This window comes from Sarcophilus harrisii, chromosome 3 (genome assembly GCF_902635505.1).
Source record: "Sarcophilus harrisii chromosome 3, mSarHar1.11, whole genome shotgun sequence".
NCBI lineage: Eukaryota > Metazoa > Chordata > Mammalia > Dasyuromorphia > Dasyuridae > Sarcophilus > Sarcophilus harrisii.
The window spans coordinates 445446458-445472161 of record NC_045428.1 but is presented as its reverse complement, the minus strand read 5'-3'; the positions used below and the strand labels follow the sequence as shown (position 1 = coordinate 445472161).

General features: G+C 32.4%; 1 protein-coding gene across 8 annotated transcripts in view; it reads left to right on the top strand.

Annotated features, from left to right (window-relative positions):
* The window catches only part of IFT88 (intraflagellar transport 88), a 111103-nt gene that overhangs the window by 46707 nt on the left and 38692 nt on the right, over window positions 1–25704 (top strand). For all 8 annotated transcript variants that reach the window (XR_004233150.1, XM_031960817.1, XM_031960820.1 and 5 more), the window contains 8 exons: window positions 4008–4094; window positions 6416–6602; window positions 9953–10061; window positions 11471–11621; window positions 12201–12316; window positions 14818–14870; window positions 19687–19752; window positions 21167–21273. Coding sequence is in view for 7 of the 8 variants with exons in the window: in XM_031960817.1 (XP_031816677.1) it covers window positions 4008–4094; window positions 6416–6602; window positions 9953–10061; window positions 11471–11621; window positions 12201–12316; window positions 14818–14870; window positions 19687–19752; window positions 21167–21273 (876 nt within the window). In the remaining variant the exon portion in view is untranslated. The remainder of the gene's footprint in view (window positions 1–4007; window positions 4095–6415; window positions 6603–9952; window positions 10062–11470; window positions 11622–12200; window positions 12317–14817; window positions 14871–19686; window positions 19753–21166; window positions 21274–25704) is intronic.

Sequence of the window (25704 nt, the reverse complement as noted above, 5' to 3'; positions counted from 1 at the left end):
GAAGGTTTCTCTATTCTACATAAGGAAGTAAGAAAGATTCAGCAGCAAAGAAGTTATTCTAGGAAAACAAAGCGTCCACAGAATCATAAGTTCTTCCTTTTAGTTTGACAAACATTTAAAGCTTTTGGACTATATGCCTCAACTGTGATTTAAAATAATGTGAGACGCACGAATAGGGGAAATTTTAAACTAATAATTGATAAATATCCCTCACATTATGAGATTGCCACACATTCCACTGTTGTTTTTGATTTTGTCTGTATGTTTAGGAGGCCTCTTATTTGAGTCCTGTCAATTGCTGATGTTGCTTATAATATCTGACGCTAACACTTTAAATTTGCAAAGTTTGCAAAGCATTTTAAGTTTCATTTTATTCTTAAGGAAAAAGAAAACACCTGTGGGATAGGTACAATGGGTATGATTTTCCATCTTTATTAGTGAAGAAAGGCCCATGAGGATATGTGACTCAGCCATAGTTATTCACCTAATGTAGGTCTGCCTGTCCTGGTTCTGGTGCTGCATTCTAAAACCACATTACTTTTGCTTTTTATTTGTTTTTTGGTGAGGCAATTGGGGTTAAGTGATTTGTCCAGGTAGTAAGTCTTAAGTATCTGAGGCTGTATTTGAATTCTATCCACTACACCTATAGCCGCCCCTTATAATTATTTCTAATGACTACATTTATAGTACACAATTGAGTTTTCATTATGAATACGATTACTCTCTTATATAGTAAAATATTAGAACATAAGGACATTCTACTGCTTTCAATATTCATTTGATTAATGAATGAATCATATGGTTCATAGATTTGGAGATGGGAGGGATCTTAGAGGCCCCCTAGTGTAATCTCTTGTTTTATAGATGAAGAAATTATCTGAATTCTCTTTGAAAATATATGTGCCAGTACCAAGATTTCCACTCTGTTTTACCGTCAGAATGATTTTTTCCCTATCTGCCTCCTCTATCTCTTCCACAATTCCTAGTTCCCAGTATCTACTTACCATTCTAGATACCTGTTCACCATTTCTCATTAAAGTTTGATTACGAGAATCCCACATTTGGCATGTCATTAAATATATTTTTTATCTTCATTTCCTTGGAATAAATAAAAATATAGCTACAAATCAAACCTTGGTTAATGAATAATTTCTACTATAAGGTCAATACTATGTCTTCTTAGGTACTGTAGTAATGATATTAGAGGAGGAGGAAAAAAAAGATGAAGAGTACCTCATCCCAGAGTAGAATTAGTAGAATTAGAATTGGTAGAATTAGGATTGCTTCTTCTTAGTCCCTTTCAATCACCACTAAGGACTATGATTTTCAACATTTCACAGCTACCTGCTGCATATATTTTCTTCAGTTTTATTAAAATAGCAAGAGGAATTTATTCTTTTTATTTAAATTTTATTTCTTGATAGCCTAGATTTGAACACTTGTATTACAATTATATGCAAAAAACTGGTATAGGAAACTTTTTCGCCCCAAAATACTAAAACTGTAATCCCTTTTTCTTTTTCTTTTTCTTTTTCTTTTTTAATTTAATAGCCTTTTATTTACAGGTTCTATGTAAGGCTAACTTTACAGCATTAACAATTGCCAAACCTCTTGTTCCAATTTTTCACTTCTTACTCCCCACTCCCTCCCCCAGATGGCAGGATGACCAGTAGATGTTAAATATATTAAAATATAAATTAGATACACAATAAGTATACATGACCAAACCGTTATTTTGCTGCACAAAAAGAATCAGACTCTGAAATATTGTACATTTAGCTTGTGAAGGAAATCAAAAATGCAGGTGGGCAAAAGTATAATCCCTTTTTCTTTAAAGGGCAAATGTGCATGTTTGGTTTTTTTGTTTTGTTTTATTTTTGTTTTTTTTAGTCTGATTTGGTTTGGTTACAAGGATATTAAATTTAAAATACATTTACTTAAAATAAATAACAAGTTAACAGTTTCATATACATATTCATTCATATAGAATCGTATTTTGTTCTTTACTAATTTAAATTTTCTAGTTTGTCAGTATTCATGATTAATTTAAATTAAGCCAGAGAAAATGTGATGGGCTGAGGAAAAAAATGATTATAAAGAAGATTAGAGATTGTAGTGAGAATTTAAAATGTTTCACAGTGAAAAAGAGGGAGACTGAAAGGAAAGATCAGGAGAAAAAAAATTTAGCAGACTAGGGTAGCGTCAAGATTAGAGTTAGGTGTGGTTAGGGTTAGAGTTCAAGAGAATGATTAGGACTGGACATTTATAATTTCATTCAAAGCTCAGCACAAATACCATTTCTCATAGGATACCTTTTTGCCCTTCTTCTCCCACAACATTTTAGTGACTAAAAAACATATCAGGACCTCAAACTAGTATATGGCAGCCTAATCAATTATTTCTTCAATAAGGAATAACTTTGGACTAGAGAGATAAAGATAACAAATTTACACTTTGGATTGCATTGTTAGCCACAAAACATTCAAAGACCCGGAAATAACTTCCAGGGTATTGGCTAGATCTTCAGTGGAGGATTTGTACATAACCATGAACAAGAATTTTATATGATAAGAAGGACTGAATGGGCACTATTGGTAGAGCAAGTAAGTACCTACATTCATAATATCAATTCATCAAAATAGCAGAACCAAAGAGGCTACACACATCCTATAATTTTCTAAGTAAACCATCTACAGAAATTTATAAATTTAATTTCATCTTTACTTATAAAAATGCTTCTTAGCAATTACTTATTTTGCCCATACTCATACTTAGTAACTTTCTGCAATGAAATTCAAATCCAGATCTCTTAAATCTGAATCTCTAACTCTCTCCATTCAGTAAGTCATTTGATAATCATCTAGTTTTGGTTGGAAGATCTATGTTCTGAGGCATTTTGGGATAATTTTTAAGTGTTAGGAAATTGTTCTCTTTAAATAGTCCAAATCTATTTCTTAACTTCTTGCATCCTGTTGGCTCTTTCCCAAAGAGAATAACTTCAACCATTCTTCCACTTGACAGCCCCTCATATCATGGACCTTCTAAGTCTTTTCTTCTTGGGACAGATAAGCCAAATTTTAGACTAGCTGCTTTATCATACTGTTGAGTGTAGATTTGTAGTAAAAGGACCTGGATTCAAATTTTGACACTATTCCTTAATAGCTATGAGACCTCAGGCAAGTTACCTTTTCAGACTTGTTTCCTTATCTATAAGCCAAGGTACTTGGACTATGTGACTTCTAAAATCTCCAAATCTAAATCTATGAGTTTTATAACTTACTCATTCAGGCAAGAATGATGGGCTAAATTTAACAAAGTAAAATTTATTATGGATAAGTGACAGGAAGAGAAGGGAGATAGCTAGACATCAACTTGGTGATTTTAGCTGATTACAGGTTTTATAGGAATCAGTGATATATTGTGGCTGCCAAAAAAGATAACAATCTTAGGTGGAATTGTCTTATTGTATTCCAAGTTGGCCAGTCCACACTTCTGCCAAGAAGGCAGAATTCTTTAAGTCTTTTTTTTTTTTTTCTGAGGCAATTGGAGTTAAATGACTTGCCCAGGATCATACAGCTAGGCAGTGTTAAGTGTCTGAGATCATATTTGAACTCGGGTCCATCCTGACTTCAGGGCTGGTGCTCTATCCATTGCACCAACTAGCTGCCCCAAGAAGGCAGAATTCTTAATGGGCAAGTTTCATCATCATAATTACAAAGTCCAAAATGAATGGATTTTTGCTGTTGTGAAATAATCTTTCCCCTTAATAGTGTTGTACTCATGTATGTTGTTTATTTTCCTGGTTCTCTTTACTTTGACTTAGTTCAGATGAATCTTCCCATACGTCTGTATTTATCATTTCCTATGATGCTGTAACATTGTATACTATTAATAATTCATCATTTATATTTTTAAATTATTTTACCAATATCTGAGTATTGATTTTTTTTTTTAAGAAATAATTCTAATATGGCCTTATACATATCTTTCAAATGCTTTACTTCTAGGCGGTAGAAACTTTAAAAATGTTTGAAAAAAAAGACAGTCGAGTTAAAAGTGCAGCTGCAACTAACCTTTCATTCCTTTATTACTTGGTAAGTTTTTCTTTTATAATTAACTATGAATTGTCAAGGAAAAGTGTTAATACTATATCTTGTGTTTTAGGCATAAATTTGTGAGAAATAAATTTATTTAGTTTCACATTAATATCCAAGCTATTTTTGGTTTAGTTCCAAAAATAGATCTCCCATGCTATCCAATATTATTCTACCCCAAGACAATTTGAGGTAGCATTTATAAGAATCTTGAATGAGGAGAAGTTGTGTTGTGTTAAAATATAATGTAGAATTAACATTCCCCAAGAACAGTCACTACTCGGTTCCTTCTTGTACCTTTAAGTGTTCTGGAGTCTTTTTTTTTTTTTTTTTTTTTTTTTTTTTTGAGGAGAAATCAGTCCTTTCCAACAGTAGTCCATAGTTTCTAAGGGAATCAATCTGAAGACTATTATATGTGTATATAGCACAAATTACTTATGAAGTAGGAAGGCTATGACAAATTCTTTGTTAAGGTTTAAGTTTAATCCATTTATTATGAAAGGCTTTTTATCTTCTACAATTTCACCTTTAAACTGTAAAGATTAGTTTTATTTTTTTAAGCCCAGAGAAATATGATTTCTTAATATTTTTAATTCCACTAAAAATGAGGGTTTGTTTTTTTTTTTTAGTATGTTTCCACAGATTGATTGTGGTATTTTTTTTTCATAGTTAATTTTTTTTTTTTATTTAATAGCCCTTTATTTACAGGATATATACATGGGTAACTTTACAGCATTAACAATTGCCAAACCTCTTGTTCCAATTTTTCACCTCTTACCCTCCCACCCCCTCCCCTAGATGGCAGGATGACCAGTAGATGTTAAATATATTAAAATATAAATTAGATACACAATAAGTATACCTGACCAAAACGTTATTTTGCTGTAGAAAAAGAATCAGACTCTGAAATATTGTACAATTAGCTTGTGAAGGAAATCAAAAATGCAGGTGGGCATAAATATAGGGATTGGGAATTCAATGTAATGGTTTTTAGTCATCTCCCAGAGTTCTTTCTCTGGGCGTAGCTGGTTCAGTTCATTACTGCTCCATTGGAAATGATTTGGTTGATCTCCTTGCTGAGGATGGCCATGTCCATTAGAACTGGTCATCATATAGTACTGTTGTTGAAGTATATAATGATCTCCTGGTCCTGCTCATTTCACTCAGCATCAGTTCGTGTAAGTCTCTCCAGGCCTTTCTGAAATTATCCTGTTGGTCATTTCTTACAGAACAGTAATATTCCATAATTTTCATATACCACAATTTATTCAGCCATTCTCCAACTGATGGACATCCATTCAGTTTCCAGTTTTTAGCCACTACAAAAAGGGCTGTGTGGTATTTTTTATATTGCTAAACTTATACCTTTCTGTCCTACAAGAGAATGCTTCTATAAAGAATTATAAAAGATATAAATTAATTGAGATTCAGAGAGGGGTCAGGTTAATCACAGGTAAACAAAAATACTTTTGTATATGTAGTATTATCATCACTAACAAAATATTAGGAATACTGAGAATGTAAGTTACATGTTAAATAGGTTACACAGTCTAGTTTGAGAGTTAGGACACATTCATAAAAAGATTAATTTGGTACAAACTAGTATATGATAAGTATCAAATGAGAGTAAGATACCCATAGTTAAAGGAGAATTGAGGAAGCACTATGTCATAGGGGAAAGTGAATTGACTTTGGAATCAGAATAAGTGGATTCAAATACCTCTTAACAATTAATTACTTTTGTGGCCTTAGGCAAGTGGTTTAACCTCCCTGAATGTTTTTTCTCTTGTTTGTAAAATGAATGGGTTGAATTAGACAACTTCTCAGGTAGCTTCATTCTGAAATTTATTTTCCTGTGATAAGTTGCTATAGCCGAGAGTGCTTAGGAAGAGATTCACAGAAAGAACTGGAATTAGATTTTTAAGGGTAAAAGCATAAAAGCATAGGTGAATTAATTCCAAGGGAAGTTGTGGGATTTTGTTTGTTTTTTTAATATTGGTGGATTCTAATTAAGGCTAAAAATTGATATCTTTGTGAAATAAAATTATTAAGAATAATAAATTTAAATGTCATGGTAATAGATATTAGTATATCTGAAAAGGATAAATTTAGCTTTTTGTGAAAATTAAAATTGTATATTCCTTTTTGTGTGTGTGCTGAGGCAATTGGGGTTAAGGGGCTTGCCCAGGGTCACACAGCTAGGAAGTGTTAAATGTCTGAGATCAAATTTGAACTCAGGTCCTCCTTACTTCAGGGCTGGTGCTCTATCCACTGCGCCACCTCGCTACCCTAAAATTATATATTCTTTATATTTTATCTAGGAGAATGAATTTACACAAGCCAATAGTTATGCAGATTTAGCTGTGAACTCGGACAGATACAATCCCTCAGCTCTCACTAATAAGGGAAATACTGTTTTTGCAAATGGAGATTATGAAAAAGCAGCAGAATTTTATAAGGAAGCTCTGAGAAATGACTCCTCTTGTACTGAAGCACTTTATAATATTGGTAAGTATAACAAGGAGAAAACTCTTAATCAGACTATCTGAGTAAGGAAGGCTAGAATAATGGTGTCAAACTCAAATAGAAACCAATCCTTTGTAGACTACATGTTGAGTTACAAAATAAATTAACATTGTTTTTATTCCATTATATTTTTATTTGTTAGATATTTCCCAGTTTTATTTTAATGTGGTTGCAATTTAGTTGGGTGGTCTGGGGTTTGACACTTCTTGACTATAGAATCCTGAGGGAACCACAAAGGCCTTTTCTGATGAGACACTACAAGAGCCTGAGAATTACAATTACTTTACTAAGATAAAGAGCCCTGCTGTTACCTAGAATTTTAGGACTGGGACTGAAGGTTGAATCTGAACTATAATGTGAACATCAGAGAGAATTCATTTTAAATGTATCTTTACCCTAATACCAAGAGAAACATTTTTATATATTATTTTAAGGCTCTTTTTGTTTGTTTGCTTTAGACTAACAGAGACCAAGTAAGATAAACATGTCCATGTACAAAGAAGAAAAGAAAAAGAGTTGCAATTAAACTACTAATCTCTTTTACACAGAGCTTGCTTTTTCTTTTAAGCATATAATAAATTTGATAAATAATTTTCCAAGTTGTCCTGATTGTGTTTACTTTTGGTCTTCCTTCCACTCTCTTTTGTACATTAAAAAAAAAAGCCTCTATGCCTCTTTCCTTCCTTCCTTCCTCTCTCTTCTTTCTTTTTAAAGGGAGCAGCCCACTTCTTTCTCTTGTCCTTTTACAGAAAAAGCTATCCTTGTAACAACTATACATGGTCAAACAAAACAATACCCACACTGGCCATGTTTGAAAATGTACATTTCAGTCTGTGCCTCAAATCCATTATCTGTCTCAGGAAGTGGGGAGCATGTTTCTTCATCAGGCATTGAATTGTAGTCATTATATTGACCAGAAGTCTTAAAACTTTCAAAGTTGTTTTTCTTAACAACATTATTGTTGTATAAGTTTTTTCCCTGGTTTTACTCAAATCTTCCAGATTTCTCTGAAACCGTCCATCATAATTTCTTATGGCATAATAATATTCTGTTATATTCATGTTCCATCATTTGTTCTCTCTTCTCCCAACTGATGGACATCCCCCTTGTTTTGATTTCTTTGCTGTAGAAAAAGAGCTGCTTTAAGTATTTTTGTATACCTCTTTATGTCATCTCTTTTTGGCATAGGGCTAGTAGTGAGTGGCATCACAAGATCAAAGGATATGTATAATTTAGTGATTTGGGGGGCAAAGTTCCAAGATGCTTTCTAGAATATTTGGGCCATTCACTACTTTTAACAAAGTTATTTAATTTAGATTTCTTTCTTGATGGAATTTTTTAAAACTTTGACTTTGTCTGAGATAGATGATTATTATCCCTAATAAATTCTAATTAATTCTAATAAATTCAACTCTTAATCACTATTATTGTTTGTATATATCACTTGTTTCATATTCCTGCTAATTCTTCTTTATTTCTACCCATTAATTTCCCTTGCTATTATTTAATCTCCCACAAGCCACCCCCTCATCCCTGCCCCAAGGATTCCTCCCTTTCGGCCCTCCACCATTTCCCTCCCTTTTTATCCCACTTCACATTAATCTGCATACATTATTCCATTCCCCTTAATCTACACAGTCTTCTGTACTTCACTTTATCCTATACCACCTTTTCCCTCTCTTTTATCTCACTTCTGTTAATTGGTATACATTTGGTATGCCTTTCTATATCCCATCTTATCCTATTTCCTCTTCCTCTTGTTTTTTATAGGTCTAATATATTTTTACACCAAACTCTTTGTGTTTGTAAATGTGTGTGTCGATATATTCGTCCCCCCTTTTTTCCAGTTCACATAATGCCTGTTCTTTCAACTTATATGAAATAGTATGTTCCCCTTCTAATATCTTTCCTCCTTAGTATATTCTCTCTTCCCTCCATTATCTTACTCCTCTTAAGACTACAAAAGCAGAACAGAAATATCTCTAGGCTTTTTGTTTGTCTTAATTTTTAATGTTAGTGTTCTGAAGGGACGTTTGTTTCTTCTTGTATCAGTATCATCAATATCAGTAGTTCATTGTATAGCCTCTTCCAGTATCTTTCTAGGTTTCTCTTGCCTCTTTGAGAATTTATACACAGCTTTGGTCTTTTAATGAGGAATGATTGAAAATCCTCTATTCTTTTAAAGGTCCATTTCCCCCCACATAGTATTATACTTAATTTTCTAGGTTTAAATTGTTTTAGTTACAGGCATTTACATTTTATCTTCTGGAATATCATATTCTAAGATCTTCTTTCCTTTATAGCAGTATCTGCCAAGCTTCATGAAAGGAGGGGGGAGGGGAAGGAAGGAAGGAAAGAAAGAAGGAATATCTAGAGACCATATTTTTAAAAAATCATAAAAGTTAACGCTTTTCAAGTAGTTCAGTAATTCTTAGATTACCTTTCCTTGGTTACTTACTTTTTTCTAGTTTATTTTTAATTATTTTTAATAGTTTATACCTTATTTTTCCTTTTTTCGGTTTTGTTTTATTTGTTGGGTTTTGGAATCTATTTAGCCCATTTTGATTCTCTGTAGTCCATTTCTTGGGTAAAGTTTAGCTTTAGATATTCTTCTTGCCATTATGTCCTCCTATGCTCTGACTTAATTTGCCATTATATTTTTCATATCTTGCTTTATTTCTTTGGGATATTCTTATAGTTCTTAGGGCTAGGTTTTGGGTTTTTTTTCCCCCTTGAGACTACTTAGACTTATGGTGATAGGCTCTTCTGTGTTTTCCTCCTGTTTCCTCTTTTCCAACCTCAGTTTCTCTTTTCCCAGTCCCCAATACTTTTAGGTGGTGCATTCAGGTCCTACTAACTCATGAATGCAATAGATCTACTCTTTGAAGACATTTCTAGATTTTGGTTCAGTCTCCTGGTGGCTTGATTTAAGTTTTTGCTTTAGCTCCTTCTCTGTATCCTGCATTGCACAGTCCTGCACCTGGAGCTAAGAAGTTTATGCCATTCCTTGCTGGTGTACTCTGGCAGGCTTTGACTGTTGTTCAGTTGTTTTATAGATGGGGAAACTGAGGAAATGGAGTTAAGTTGCTTGCCCAGGATCACACAACTAATAAGTGTCTGAGGCTGGATTTAAACTCAGTTCTTCCTGACTCCAGGGCCCAGCACTTTATCCACTGTACCATCAAGCTTATACACAGACACACATGCACATTTGCATGTTCATGTGTGAGTGTATATATTTAGAAGTTGACTATTTTGAACAAGCTAATTACAATTGTGAGTTGTCTGTTTTGAACAAATTATCATTTACTTTTTTGCTTTTTTATTTTTAGGCTTAACATATAAGAAGCTAAACCGCCTAGATGAAGCTTTGGATTGTTTCCTGAAACTTCATGCAATCCTACGAAACAGTGCCCAAGTTCTTTACCAAATAGCAAATGTGTATCTTATGTAAGAAAATTAAGGGAGGTGCTTAATTCAAAAAGTATTTTTCTGAATTAATGGTATGATGAAATGAGTGATAATTATACATACAAGATAGTTGTCGTTTTTAAAAGACAGGTTGAAAAAGCATTAGGGCAGATACTCTTTGAGATAAAACTAGTTTCCTTGAAATAAATAAGACAGACATTTTATTATACAAATTACTTTTCACAGTTTCTGAGATATTATTTAGCAACTGAAATAATAACTTTTTAGTGTTATATGAATGCTAAAATTATTATCATAAAGATTGAATTTGGGCAGTATATTTTAAGCTCTTGTGATAACTGATTTAAACTATTCCCTAATAGCTAAATGTTAAAGTTTCCCTTTAGTTTTTTCTCAAAAGATGAGGACATATAAGAAAAACCTTAAGAATTAAATTTATTCAGTAATTCATCAAATATTTATTAAATACCTACTATGTGCAATACATTATGTTAGTCACCCTAATGGATAAAAATAAAAGCATCACAGTCCCTGTTCTCATGTGAATTTTGTCTATAACTTAAGTTTTTTTTAAAGAATTTTCTTCACATGTTTGATCTTAATCCTTTTAAGCTATTTAGAATAGCATTTTAAATCTGCCTCTTTAATTTAAAAGGCAGTAATACAATAAACTTATACAAGGATACAGGATTCATGTAAGTTTACCCAAATCTGAGGTGCCATAAATTTTGTATAAATATTTAGATATAAAAATAAGATATTCACAGTTGTAAGGTACCATTAAAAATTATCTGTCTTACTATAGTTTTTTAAAAATCTGTTTAGAATATGTGATTCTTGTTTTCCTTTGCATATCTTTTCCCAATGATTTTGTTTTCTTTCTTTGTTTACACAATTTGTAGGTCTTTAGTGGTCAGTTCATAATCACTATAATTAGCTACTTAGAAATTCAGGGTACCATTTAGGATTGTTTAAAGTAATTTTTCTTTTTCATTCTAAATTTGGCATTTAATGAAAAATCTGTGATTATGAAAGTACAGGACACTATTTTCTAATATTTTTGTCTTGTGAAGGCATATTGCATAAAAATGAAATTCATATTAAGTGCCCATTTTATGCCATGTATATCATTACAAACTCTGAGAATATACAGAAGAATTAAAAAACATGGTCTCTACCCACTTGAAAAGCTAAATGGGAAAAAACAGATGAGAATAACATAAGAATGCTTAGTTTATATGAGGGGGGAAATAAAAGCAATTTATTGATTGAAGGGAATCAGGAAAAATGTTGTTAAAGAAGGGAGCAGATTTCTTATAATATATTTTCTAAAAAGTTGCTGTTATAGTATGGTCATTAATTGAATTTAGGTCTTTGAATTACCAAGTACTTATTATCCTTAACTAAAATTGTTGAAGATATGAAATAATGGAAGATCCTAACCAGTCTATTGAGTGGTTGATGCAGTTGATCAGTGTGGTTCCAACTGATTCTCGTGCTTTATCTAAACTAGGAGAACTATATGATAATGAAGGTGATAAATCCCAAGCTTTCCAATATTATTATGAGGTAACTGTACTTTTTTTACTGGTATTTAAAGGTATTTTATAGAACTCACAGGAATAAAGTCAGAAAGAAGGCATAATTAGTAAATTTAAGAAATATTTAAAGTACATTTCAAAAGTAACTTGATTTCTTATATATTAGAATTTTGTTTACAAATTTTAATAAGAAAGCATAATTCACAGGACAAATTCATTTTTGTCTTAAAGCATGATTATAAGTTTCCCATCTTGTTTATCACTTACTGTTCTTTTTATTCCATTAAAAGTAACATTTTATATTTGGATTGCATATTCTGTTGTTCTTATATAATAGGAAAACTCATTGCATTAAAGTAACATATAATTGAAAATCTGTTAGCTTCACTTCACTTAATTCTTTTAAAAACTAGTTTTGCAATTCGCAAACTTGCAGAATGTGCTTTATGAATTAGTATATAAATACACTGCTTTCATTCATTCATATGTTACAGATTTCTGGCATCTGGAGAATTAGTAACTTAAATGAGTAAGATATTTGAGAACTAAAAGAAGTATGTTATTTATCATTAAAATTATATTCTTTTTACCTTTCATGTTTTGTCAGTCATATAGGTATTTCCCTTCTAACATTGAGGTTATTGAGTGGCTTGGAGCCTATTACATTGACACCCAGTTTTGTGAAAAAGCCATTAAGTATTTTGAAAGAGCTGCTCTTATTCAGTAAGTAATGATTGTTATTTCTCTCTTTCTCTCTCTCTCTCTTTTTTTTTTTTTTTTTTTTTTTTTTTTTTTTTTGCTTAGTTACCATTGTGGTAGAAAAAAATGTTAGATGTTTATTAATTAAAATCTTATCATCTCATGATAGAATTTTCTGAAGGGATTATTAAACCAAAAGTTTTTCAAGATTTATCTTTTAATTGTTGCTTATTCAATTAATCAACAAATATGTACCTAAACATTGTTCTTTACCTTTCTTTTTATCTCCAGTGCTTAGTAGAGTGCCTGATATATAAAGTGCTTAATAGACTGCCTGTATAAGATTCCAGTAATCCTAGACCTAAGTATCATTTCAGAAAAATATATCAAATAATAACTAAAGAAATTGTTTATTTTTAAAAAATTCACACTGTAGCAACCCTAGTACAGTTGTACTTCTCCAGGTCACTTAATTCCTCTTAGTGAGGTTACAACTTGTTCCCTTTAACTTCCACTGTCATTAAAGCATATGTAAACAGGAAATGTAAAAGCACATCAAGATTTCCATCTTTATTTTCACATCTTTTTTTTTCTTTCTTTAAATTATTTTTCACTCTTTCAAGGAGCACTTCATTTTCCCTGAGAAATGTATTGAATAGCTCACATTTTCCAACCTCCATCTTTTCTAGGTCAGAAACTGATTTATACCTTATGCTTATCTAGGTGTCCATATGGGCAGAAACACCAATATCACCCATAGGATACTTCAGAATATTTCCCATCCTCATATTTGCTTAAAAGGTGTTTCTTAGACTTTGGGCTTCTTGGATACATGTGTCTCACAGCTATACTTCATTGCATATCAGCTATGCCTTTTCACCTCTTTAGTGATATTTAATTGATTTATTGACCAGATTTCATTTTTTCTTAAAACAAGATAAAACTATCAGCTCAATTACCTTTTAATTGACAGCATATTCTCGTCATGTCCCAGTACAGATATAAACAAACATAAATCAGTCAACAAGCAGGAATTATGTTTATGTAAACAGATCTTCCTATCTTGGACCCTCCTAACTGCTGACTTCTATATCTACCTGACTTCTTACATGTCCTTAGTTCATCAATATTTGTTCTGTTCTCACTAGGCTACTTTACCAACTTTAGGGAATTGATGTATTTTATCCTTAGATACGAAACTTAAAGCTGCTCTGATGTCTACTTTTTTTTGCAGGTTAAGTGATCTGCCAGTGTTGTGCAGCACTCTGTCCACTATTCCACCTCATCTTTGTTCCTCAGATTCATCACCTCCCATGACCTATTCCTATACTCCATCTCAGGAATGTATAGGGAATGTATTCATATAACACTCTTGTTCTCATCATCCCTACCACATGATCAAGATTTCTGAAATTCCTATATCCAACCATAATATCTCATTCTGTGTCTTCCTTTGCCTCAAATTCAATCTCTTATTCATCCCTCTTTCAGCAGCCTCATAAGCTATCACCCCTTCTCTACCTTCACTTTCCTCCCTGCCCAATCCTCATCAAGTTGTTAAGCAATTCAGTACCCTATTCTTTTCCCCTCTTACCACTAAAGCCTTGACCAATTCCCATACCCAGATCATAGCCAACGCCTGCTTGTTCCACAAATGTTCTCATGCTGCTGTTTTGGGAAAAGTCATATGACCATGCTGATTTTAGGTTTTTAAGTCTATTTTCAACTAAGTCTTCACTGCAAGGAAGGCAATCCTTTTACTATTTCCAAATTAATCCTCCATCGCATTCCCCATATTGGCAATTGTAGAACGTCTTTTCTCTCTTCAAACCTTCCATACCACTCCTACCCTGATCCTCCCAGCAAAAGATCTTTCTTCATCTTTTATTGAGAACATGGAGACCAGTAGCCATGAGTTGCCTAGTCTACAGCCTAAAACCTCTTAACATTCTCCATTTCTTCTTTTACTTATTCTTTTGAAGATATGACCCTTCCCCTCAACAAAGAAAAACTCTCTACTTGTATTTTTGATCCCATCTCATCCAGTCTCATATGAAGGATTGCCCCCATCATCATCATTTTTCCTCTCTCTTTAATGTTAACTCTTTCCTCATCAACCATCTACTTGCCAACAGGTACCAATAAGTCTAGATTTCCTTTTTAAAAATCATCACTTAACTCAAATAACACCTCAAGTTATTATCCTTTATTTCTTCTCCCTTTCTCAGTCAAAATTACTTGAAAAATTGGTCATTCCTTTTCTTTCACTCCTCACATCTTTCTGGGGATTGTTACATAATTGTTTTTGAATCTTTAGCACTTACCTGAGCACAAAGAAAGTACTTAATATGTTGCTTCTTAATTGATTGAGGCGAAGGATACTTTTTTTGTTTTATATTACAAGCAATCTGGAGCTTTGGAAAATGCCATGTAATAAATGTTTCATGAATAGACTTATCCATGGATTTCACAGATTATTTTTAATTTTTTTAATACCTATAATATAATGTTTTATTCTCTTGTAGGCCTACTCAAGTGAAATGGCAGCTAATGGTAGCTAGTTGCTATAGGAGAAGTGGTAAGTATTCAAAAAAAACCCTACCCCTGCTCATTTTAAAAATTAGGATGTACTTTTAAAAATGTGCTTAATCTAACTTACACTTGTTTTTTATGTGTCAGACATAAATAGGGGAATATAAATATGTATAAATATGTCTTGACACATAAAAACAAGTTGTAAAAGACCCATTCATTTCAATTCAGTTAAATTCAATAAGAATTTATTAAGTATGTGTTGTGTGTCAAGTACTATGTTGAATATTTGAGACACAAAAATTAAAATGAAATTGTCCCTCCTCTCAAGGAGTTTACATTCTACTGAAAAGGAAAACAATATGTGCACAGATAGGCAAATAGAATATTTATGCAATGTAATTATCAAGTAATTTTTGGGATTAGAAAGATAAAATATAAACATTATATATAGGTGACTACCTTTGAAGGAAATTAGGTATTCAAAGAGTTGAGGAGGTAAAGAATAAAATCAGTCTAGGTATAAAAGCAGACAGTCTTCATTCTCCCTTATTCTTTTAAAAATATGTAGAAGGGGCAACTAGGTGGTACCATAGATAGAACACCAGCCCTGAAGTGAGGAGGACCTGAGTTTAAATCTGGCCTCAGACATTTAATGCTTCCAAACTGGGTGACCTTGGGCAACTCACTTAATCCCAATTGCCTCAGCAAAAAAAATGAAAATATGTAGAAAGAATTTCAAAATTATCCTAATCTAATATCTTGGGACTAATCTGAAAGAGAAATTTCTTCAGTCTTTAACAATTCCAAAACAAATTCTGAAAAATGCTTATATTGGAATAATCATTAATCAATAAAGATTGGTTTTGATATTCTCATTCTTATATCTATAGCACAGTATAACACTAAAAATTTTTTTAACACTGGTTTGTGCAAATATATTTTAATAAATACTGATAAATGCATATCCATGAGAGGTGGAATGGTGTGTTTGTGTGTGTGTGTAATCATTCAACAAGTTCTTATTAAGCATCTACTGTATACCAGGCATTATGCCAAGTATTGGAGACACAAAGAAAGGGGGGAAAATGGTTTCTGTTCTCAAGAAGCTTGCAATCTAATGAACCAGACAACACAGAGCTGTGTACAAACAAATTACATGCAGGATAAAATGAAGCTAATCCACAGAAGGGAAGTACTAGCATAAACTGTTTTGGAGAAAAGTTTCTTAAAGAATGTAGAATTTTAGCAGAGTCTTGAAGGCAGCTAGTGAAGTCAGGAGGTAAAAGATGAGGGAGAGAATTCAAGATACGGGGATTATGTGAAAAAAACAATTACTGTGGAGAATTTTTATCAATTAAAATAACTAAGAAAAACTGGAAACATGAATTCACAGTTACTTTTTGCTACTTTATGATGGTGTAGGACATTTGCTGTATGGTTTCAAGTTCCAAATTCCTTTCTGGTTGCACAAAATTGGCCTAGCCTTCCTCCCCCCCCCCTCCAAAAAAAAAAAATAATAATGTGTGTATGCTTTTAGGAATCAAAAGCTATAAAAATATTAAAAGCCTGTTCCTATGCCAGTTTTTCACAGCAATTTTTCACATTATCAACTTGGTGGAGCAGAATATGCCTGTCAAAGCCAGCCTGAGTTCCAGTAGATCATAGGAGTTAGAGCTAAAGAATATGCTAATTTTCTCAAGTCCCTGAATGTGATAAAACCTACTTAGTGAGATTCATGATTGACTTAGCAATCTCTCGTAGAAGTAGAAAATGAATAAAAAATTATTTTTATACACATTGTTATGCATTTGAAATATCAGTTAGTACATTAGCACATATATGTTGAAATAGTCTCTGAAGATTGACAAGGAGTTGGATGTGGAGCAGCAGCATGGGAAGGCTGTATACCAGAGGTATCAAATTCATTCTTCAGAGTTGCCTGAATCAGATTAAAAAGTAATTGGAAAATGTTTCACAAATTACAAAAAGTACAGTCAATATAGATGATGTTAATTTGTAGTTTTCTAAATCAACATACACCCTCAGGAATTAATTTCCATTGAGTTTGACAACACTAATGTAGAGTAAGAGGACAAGGTCTCCAATTGACTCCGATGCTTCCTATCTTAGTAACCTTGAGCATTTAGCCTCCCTGGGCCTTAGTTTCCTCATCAATAAACGTAGGGAGTTGAGTAGAGGGCCTCTCTGGTCCCTTCCTAATTCAAATGTAGTATATTGTGGGGTAAGATCCTGTAACTGAGAGAATGAGAACAGACTCTTGTGCTTAGGACCTTGCAGTTGCAGAGTGTTTATAGCAGTTCTGAGCTGCTTCCTGTATCTGGCTAGATACAGGCACATTCATAGTGCTGCTGTATGGCTGCACATGTTAAAATATCACAAAGAATGAAACATGCAGAAAAGCATAGTGCATTGCTCTTTAAATTACCCTGGACTTAAATATACTCATATATACACTTGTTTCCTCCCTTTATACAATATAAGCTGCTTCTTTTTTAAAAAAAAAATTTTTTTTACCCTTTCCTAGATTTTTAAAATAATAAATTATTTAAATAATTAGCTTTTTAATAAATTATTATTATTAATTATTAGTTTTTTATTTACAAGTTATATACATGGGTAATTTTACAGCATTCATAATTGCCAAACCTTTTGTTCCAATATATTAGAGGATAAATTAAATACAAAATAAGTATACATGTCCAAACCATTATTTTGCTGTACAAAAAGAATCGGACTCCAAAATATTGTATAGTTAGCCTGTAAAGGAAATCAAAAATGCAGGCAAGCAAAAATATAGGGATGGGGAATTCAATGTATGATTCTTAGTCAACTCCCAGAATTCTTTTGCTGGGTGTAACTGGTTCAGTTCATTACTGCTCCATTAGAACTGATTTGATTCATCTCATTGCTGAAGATGGCCAGGTCCATCAGAATTGATCATCATATCGTATTGTTGTTGAAGTATATAATGGTCTCCTGGTCCTGCTTATTTCACTCAGCATCAGTTCGTGTAAGTCTCTCTAGGCCTTTCTGAAATCATCTTGTTGGTCGTTTCTTACCGAACAATAATATTCCATAATATTCACATACCACAGTTTATTCAGCCATTCTCTCAGTTTCCAGTTTCTGGCCACTACAAACAGGGCTGCCACAAACATTCTTGAACATACAGGTCCCTTTCCCTTCTTTAAGATCTCTTTGGGACATAAGCCCAGTAGAAACACTGCTGGAGCAAAGGATGTGCACAGTTTTATAACTTTTTGAGCATAGCTCCAAATTGCTCTCCAGAATGGCTGGGTATTCACAATTCCACCAACAATGTATCAGTGTCGCTGTTTTCCCACATCCCCTCCAACATTCTGCATTATTTTTCCCTGTCATTCTAGCCAGTCTGACAGGTGTATAGTGGTATCTTAGAGTTGTCTATAAGCTTCTTTTTTTAAAAAATAGCATTTTATTTTTCCAAATTCATGTAAAGATAGTTTTCACCCTTCGTTTTTGTAAGACTCTCTATTTCAGATTTTTCTCATTACATTCCCCCTTTCCCAAGACAGCAAGCAATCTGATATAGATTAAATATGTGCAATCCTTTAAAACATATTTCCATATTTATCATGATGTGCAAGAAAAATCAGACCAAAAGAAGAAAAAAATACAAGAAAGAAAAAAAAAGTGAAATTTTCACCTTTGATTCACATTCATTCTCCATGGTTCTGTCTCTGGATGTGGATAGCATTTTCCATCCCAAGTCTATTGGAATTGCCGTAAATCGCCACGTTGTTGAGAAGAACCAACTTCATCACAGTTAATCATCATGTAAACTTCTTGTTCCTGTGTATAGTGTTCTGGTTCCACTCACTTCACTCAGCATCAATTCATATAACCTTTCCAGGGTTTTCTGAAATTAGCCTGTTCATCATTTCTTATAGAACAATAATATTCCATAACATTCATAAACCATATCTTATTCAGCCATTCTCCAACTGATGGGCATCCATTCCAATTCAGGTTCCTTGCCACTACAAAAAAAGCTCTTACAAATATTTTTGCACATATGGGTCCTTTTCTTTTTTTATTATCTCTCTGGGATATAGAGCCAGTAGAGACACTGCTAGATCAAAGGATATGTAGTGTTTTATAGTTCTTTAGGCATAGTTCCAAATTGCTTTCCAGAATAGTTACGTCATTTCACAACGCTCAAAAATGTATTATTGTTCCCACATCCCCTCCAACAGAATGTAATATTGAGGGTAAGAAATAATTTCCTTATTAATCTGTATCACCAGCTCCTAGTACAGTTTTTAAAACATAACATGAACTTAACTGAAATAGGCCACAGCATGTTTCCAAAGACAAGGTATTTTCAAGAATTCGTATGAGATAGATCATTTGGGAAATGTATGCCCTGATAAAACAAATGGGCCAGTCATGTGAGGTAGTAGACGAACTTTCTAAGCCCTGTATTGGCCCCAAATGTAGAAAAAAACCTATAGAGGAAGACCTTTCTTTCATATTCTTAGAGTAGCTTTTGAGGCATATTCATAAGTTATCATGGAGAAGGATCTTCCAAGATTAAAAGGCACGGAAGAATCTCGGTCTTCAGTGGTACAAGGAATGAGGGTACAGAGCCATTGAAATATTAAAGTAGTACTATAGTGTTTTTTTTTTCAAAATTTGGTTTTTCAGACTTTTTTTTTACTCAAAGCACTTTTGCTTATGATAAATGAGAAACTTTCACATCAGATTGTTAAAAATTACAATATGTTGTATTGGAATTAAGATCATACAAGACTTGTTCATGGCTGAAACTAAATACTTTGATGTTTATTTATTTACAGGTAACTACCAAAAAGCTTTAGATACTTATAAGGAGATTCACAGAAAATTTCCAGAAAATGTTGAATGTAAGTGATATATATTGTAGCTTTCAAAATATAGATTTTCATATATTCATTTCTATTGCATACATTGCACTTGCTAAAATATTTATTAGATTATATGTATACAATCAAACATAGCAATTACATGTGTGAATACCATTTGGCTTATACCCAGAGTTTAATTTGGAGTAGACATGTATTTTATGGGAGCTTGTAGAGCTAAGAAAAATTGACTGCACAGATACACATTATTATGTAACTGAATAATATGTAGATTAAAATTTACTACTTAATTTTCATATATAGTAAACAAATATGATTTGTTTTATGGCATATTGGGTTAAATTTCAAAGTTTTGTCTAAATCTCTAGTCCTAAGTACAGCCTTTGTTTGGTTTTTGCCAACTTAGTCAACTTATAAGAAATGTAACATTGTCCAGACTTTTCTGGAGGTTTAGTAGTGATTGTTGAAACTGAATGCATTATTAATTATTAAAACTGAAAATATTTTATAGTTTTTTTTTAAACACAACATACATGTCTTTAACTTTATAATGAAGTCTTTAAAAGTTTTGAAAATAATTTATATTTATGATTTGTTGATATTCACATCAAATTAGATTTTAAAAGTTACTTTAATTAAAATAGCACTTGAACTGTATATGTTTGTAAGAGATTTTAAATTTTATTTTTGCTTTTGAAAAGTAGAATTGAGTTATATGGGCTTAGAAAATCAAAATAACTGCTTAAATTTGATGAAAATATACTTTTGAATCCTATACCATTATCCAGGCATTGTATAATAGATATTTTATATTGTGCCTAATCTAATTCAGTGCCATAATTAAAATGCTAGTATTCACTGAATCTTCACAAATGTCATGCTACAGAGGTATAACGAGAAAATTATGATAGTTTTTTAAATATAGTTTTTACAAGTTTGAATCTTTTTTCAGGTTTAGAATTTTCTCAATTTTTTAATAATCACATTTTTAAATTAGAAAATTTTAGAAAATACAATGGCAAAGTAGTTTTTGGTACTGAGAATATCATACTATGCCAAAATCTTCTAGGCATAGGAAAGATAATTTTTGCAATTTCAGAAGTAGAATAATCAAAATCTGTCATTTTCCTTCTTTATTTGAATGCTTAGAAAAAGTGAAAGTGGTCTGTCCATATGAAGCAATGATTCCTAATACACTCTCAAGGACCTACTTTTTTTTGTTGTTTTCTTCTGGTATTAATGATGGGTTGTACTGGCCTATACATATTCTCTTGCTTGTATCCCTTAGATCATTGGCTAATATATCTACTTCCATATGTTGCAAGTACATTGTAAAAGGAAAAAGTACTATTAGAATACTACTGATTAAATAACTTTGTGTTTTCAAATGTACTATATAAAATGCTTTATTAAACATTTTTTTAATACAATTTAGGTCTACGCTTCTTAGTTCGCCTCTGCACAGATATTGGACTAAAAGAAGTTCAAGAATATGCAACAAAACTCAAGAGATTGGAAAAAATGAAGGAAATAAGGGAACAGGTATCTCAAGTGGGACAAAAACTGATGTCTCTTAATTTTCAGAATGTCAGTCTCTTATAGTATAGATGAGGGAATTTTGGAACCATCTAGGTAGATGCATGACAAAAACAAAGCTAGAATATTTTTTCTGTTTTAGCAAAATAGGCAAAAATAACCAAAAATTATGACATAAACTGATTCCTTCAGGAGTAAGTTAAATGAGTGAGTGTACCCTCAAGTGGGTAGCTTATGTTTTAAACAAAGAAATAATTTTCTTCATAAAATAACTTGCAGGCTCTATTCAAAAAATCAGACACTGAAACTATATAGAAAGTAAAATCTTAATTGGACAGACTTATGGCCCGTGGGGAGTAAAGGACAATTGCTGACTTGTGTATATTTATTACTAATACTAACCTATTATATAGCACAGCAATCATCTGTGAATGTTATTAATATGCATGAAGCACTTTTAAAGATACATACATATATATGTGTAAAAGAATGTATGTGTGTCCATGTATATATGATGTATTTGTAGATAGATATCTGTGTTGATATTTTTGCATATACTTAAAAAGTACCAAAATTCTTAATTCTGACTTCATCTAAATATTGCTAGACTCTCTTAAGGTTAATAACCTTAAGCACTAAGCATTCTTGTAAATGATTTTGTGTGGTTGTAGTATAGATCTTTCTTGAAAAAAATGAAAATGCTTAATGCATGTATATTTATATGTGAAGTAAAAATGCAACTTTAAATAACATTCAATTTTTCATATAACTTATTGAATATTGTGTCATTCTGTATTTTTAGGGATTAGATAATTATAACAAGTAGTTTTGGAGATTAATTTAATAATATAAAATTGCAAGATGTGTTTTTTTTACTTGGAGAGGAAGGTATACTAAATTATATATTTACTTAAGGTGATTTGATCATATTGTCTTATTTTTAAATGCACCTGATTATTCTATTCTTTTTAAGTGCACTAATTTCAAAAGGTTATGAGCACTTTACCCAAATCCTATAAACATCAAATATCAAATGAGATTATAGTAGATAGCTGAGGGAATAAAAACTAACCAGACACCAGGCACTAGGCACTAATAACTAAATCATTCTGAAAAGAGATGTGAATTCCACACTTGTGAAAATTCCAAGGAAAGCTCTCAAACATTTTCATCTACTTACTATTGTATTTCCTAGCTGCTTCACAGCCATCAGTAAAAGGAGGCTCAAATGTGTAAAACTTTTTGAGCCAGAGTCATAAGTACAAAAGTGAAAAATAAGTACAAAATGCAGTAGAAATCTTAGAACATATATGATCTGTTTACCATATAATGTTTATATTTCTTTTAGCTTATAACCTCAGATACATTGATAAATTATGTATTTGCTATTCTCCTTATTACCTGAAGTATATTCTAATTTTGGAATATGAAATTGCATATCCCATAATTCTCTTACATATAGAATCTAGAGGATTCCTAATTTGGTCCAGATAGTAAGCATTATCTTCATATAGTGTAGGTAGGCTGAAGTAAGGAAAGGAGGAAACAAACATTTATTAAATGTTTAATATATGTCAAACACTGTGCTAAGCACTGGGGATACAAACACAAGCAGAAAGAAAAACCAGTCCCTGCTCTCAAGGTGTTTATGTCCTAATAGGGGAAGAAGTCACACAAAAACAGGTAGGGTGATGAAAGTCCCTGAGTGAGGGCAGGGTTTTGAAGTTGGGAAGTCAGGAGGAGAACCTGGAGAAGAATAAAGGCTGGCCTGGACCCCTCTGCAAAATGGAGGTCCCAAATGGGAACTCAGTGGTGGGAGAAGGGAATGGACCTTGAATATTGATATTCCAGTTAAGAAGGCCTTTGAGGTAGTTGAATGTTCTAGAGAGAGGAGGTCTCAGGTATTGAGAGAAATTCCAAGAAGAGCCAGAAGGAAAGGTATGGTTTTGAGGTCAAGAACTAGGTTAAATTAGGTTCTTCATATCTACTTTCATATTGTTATTAAAACCCTTCTTTATGAATAAAAACTGAAAAAAAATCATTCTTTAGGTTCACTATGAAAAACAAATTAACTTGCCCTAAAATTTAAATTTTGCCATTTTGGGGGGGGTCAGAAATCTATTAAATGCCACATCTGAAATGTTTAAGACTGATATACATTTCCCATTCTCAAAGAAAGATTATAATTGTGTTCAGGACAATTAATAGCATTACACGTGTTTTAATACCTATTTTTGGTTGAACTGGTAATTCATAAGTACAGGAAACTTAAAGTATGGCAACCCTCCTACCAGTAAAAGATTGGCAACTTTTTTATAAGCCATAATTTTAGAGAATTGTCGTAGAGCGAGCACTGAGAGCTTCTAGTAACTCTTCCATAGTCACATAGCTATCATATTCTAAAATTGATGATCCACGTGAATGTCTTAAATTTGAGATTACCATTCCCAAGGTTGGAAGGGTGTTCATTCTGTCCCCATCATTCTCATATACTTAACAAATGCTCTATAATTGATAGCTATATGGTATTGTTACCATTCTGCTACTGAAAGGAGAAAGCAAAACCAGATACACAGCTCACATCTGTTCCAGTGGGTGTTTGTTTCAGGTTATATTATGACCCCTGAGATCTCAGATGAATGCTGCCAGTGCCCTCTTACTTGCTTCCAAGTGAGGATCCTTTTCCTCTGGGTCTGTAGAATTTTTAGTCCTTCACTAGTCATCAACATGCCAATGAAGTCCTCATCACTTGTGTAAGGTTATATCTTGGGCAATACTAATTTTGAGAACAAATTGCTCTTTTTTAAATTATAGCTATGTTTTTAAAAGACTATTTCTGTTAATGCTTTCTTTTTTAAATACATTTTTGAGGTCTTCTTTATATCATTTACATTTCCCAATTCATTCCTCCTCTTTCACCCCTTCCCTCTCTCAGAAAATTGTCCCATATGAAAAAAAGGAAAGAATTCAGAAAAACTAACATATCAACAGAGTTTGAGGTTATATTCAGTGCTGCATACCCAGCTGACCATACAAACAAAGAAGCTTGTAGGGAGAGGTGACTTTTCATGTCTTTCCTTTGGGGCCAAATGTTATTGTAATTTTTCAAGATTCAATTTCATTTATTTTGTTGCTGCTGCTATTTACATTCACATTCGTGTAAGCTAATTGATTAAGCATTATCATTTATTATGTTAAGTGCTTAAGAAAAAAAATGCAAAAAAAGGGAAAAACCCATGTCTCAAATAGGAAAGATATTTTACAAATAGCTAATTACTCAATGAGACATATGCATAATAGATAAAAAGCAATCTTAAGAGGGAATAGTACCAGCAGGGCACTATTCTCTTTTTAAGAATAAGAAAGTAGTCTTTATATTATTTTTCTAGTTCTATCTGCTTCACTGCATCAGTTCTTATTGTCTTCCCATGCTTCTCTGTAGTTATTATATTCATCATTTCTTTAACACAGTAATATTTTCTTATTTCCATGTACCAAAACTTACTTAAGCATTCACCATTCAATAATTCTGATATCATTTTTTTTACCAGTAATCTCATGTTTTGATCAACTTTGAAGATTTAGGAACATTAATGAACCAGGAAACATTTGATTGATCTCATGTAAGATCCTTTCTGAATTCATGATTGGTCTTTTGGCCAACTTGATCTTGACAAACTTAATCTATACTTAATACAAATGCTGTCTCTTCTTAGGAAACTAGTTTTCTAAAAGAGGGGCTGCATTGCAGTTTCAACATGCAGTACATAGTAAATATATAGAATTTTTGTTTGGGGTTTTTTGTCTATTATTCAGCCTCACTTTTTAGGATAGAATTTATATATCATCAGTACTTTGAAATGTGATTTTGGGTTACATTAGTTAAAATGAAGCATTGATTAATGGAAAAAGCTCATTTGAAATAGTATGATTTATATACATTGTTAATTTACCCAAATTCTATCAAATGGATTTTTTTTTTTACTATATTCTATTTGTATTGAAACATATGAAAGCAAGCAAGGATTTAATTTAAAACAATAGCTCTTTACTTCTGACAGATCTGATTTAATAGTCTCATTCAGCCAACATTTGCCTATTGTACACTGTATGCAGTACAAATCTTATGCCTTTACAGTTCTATACAGTGCTCTCTGAAATATCCATTATTCTTGAGACACTGCAAGATCTGTCATCACACTTGGAGAAGAGAAAAAAGAAGGGATGTAATAGCTATCTTCAAGTACAGAAGAAATAGACTTGTTTGCTCCCCAAGGAAAGAATTAGGCAAAGCAAGGCAACAAACCTGAAGTGATTACCATGTGCCAGGCATTGTGCTAGGTGCTGGGAATATATACAAACAGAAGCTAAAAGGTGCCTGTCCTCAAGAAACATTGTTCAAAAGGGAATGAGGCATGGTTAGCATGGGCCTCTCCC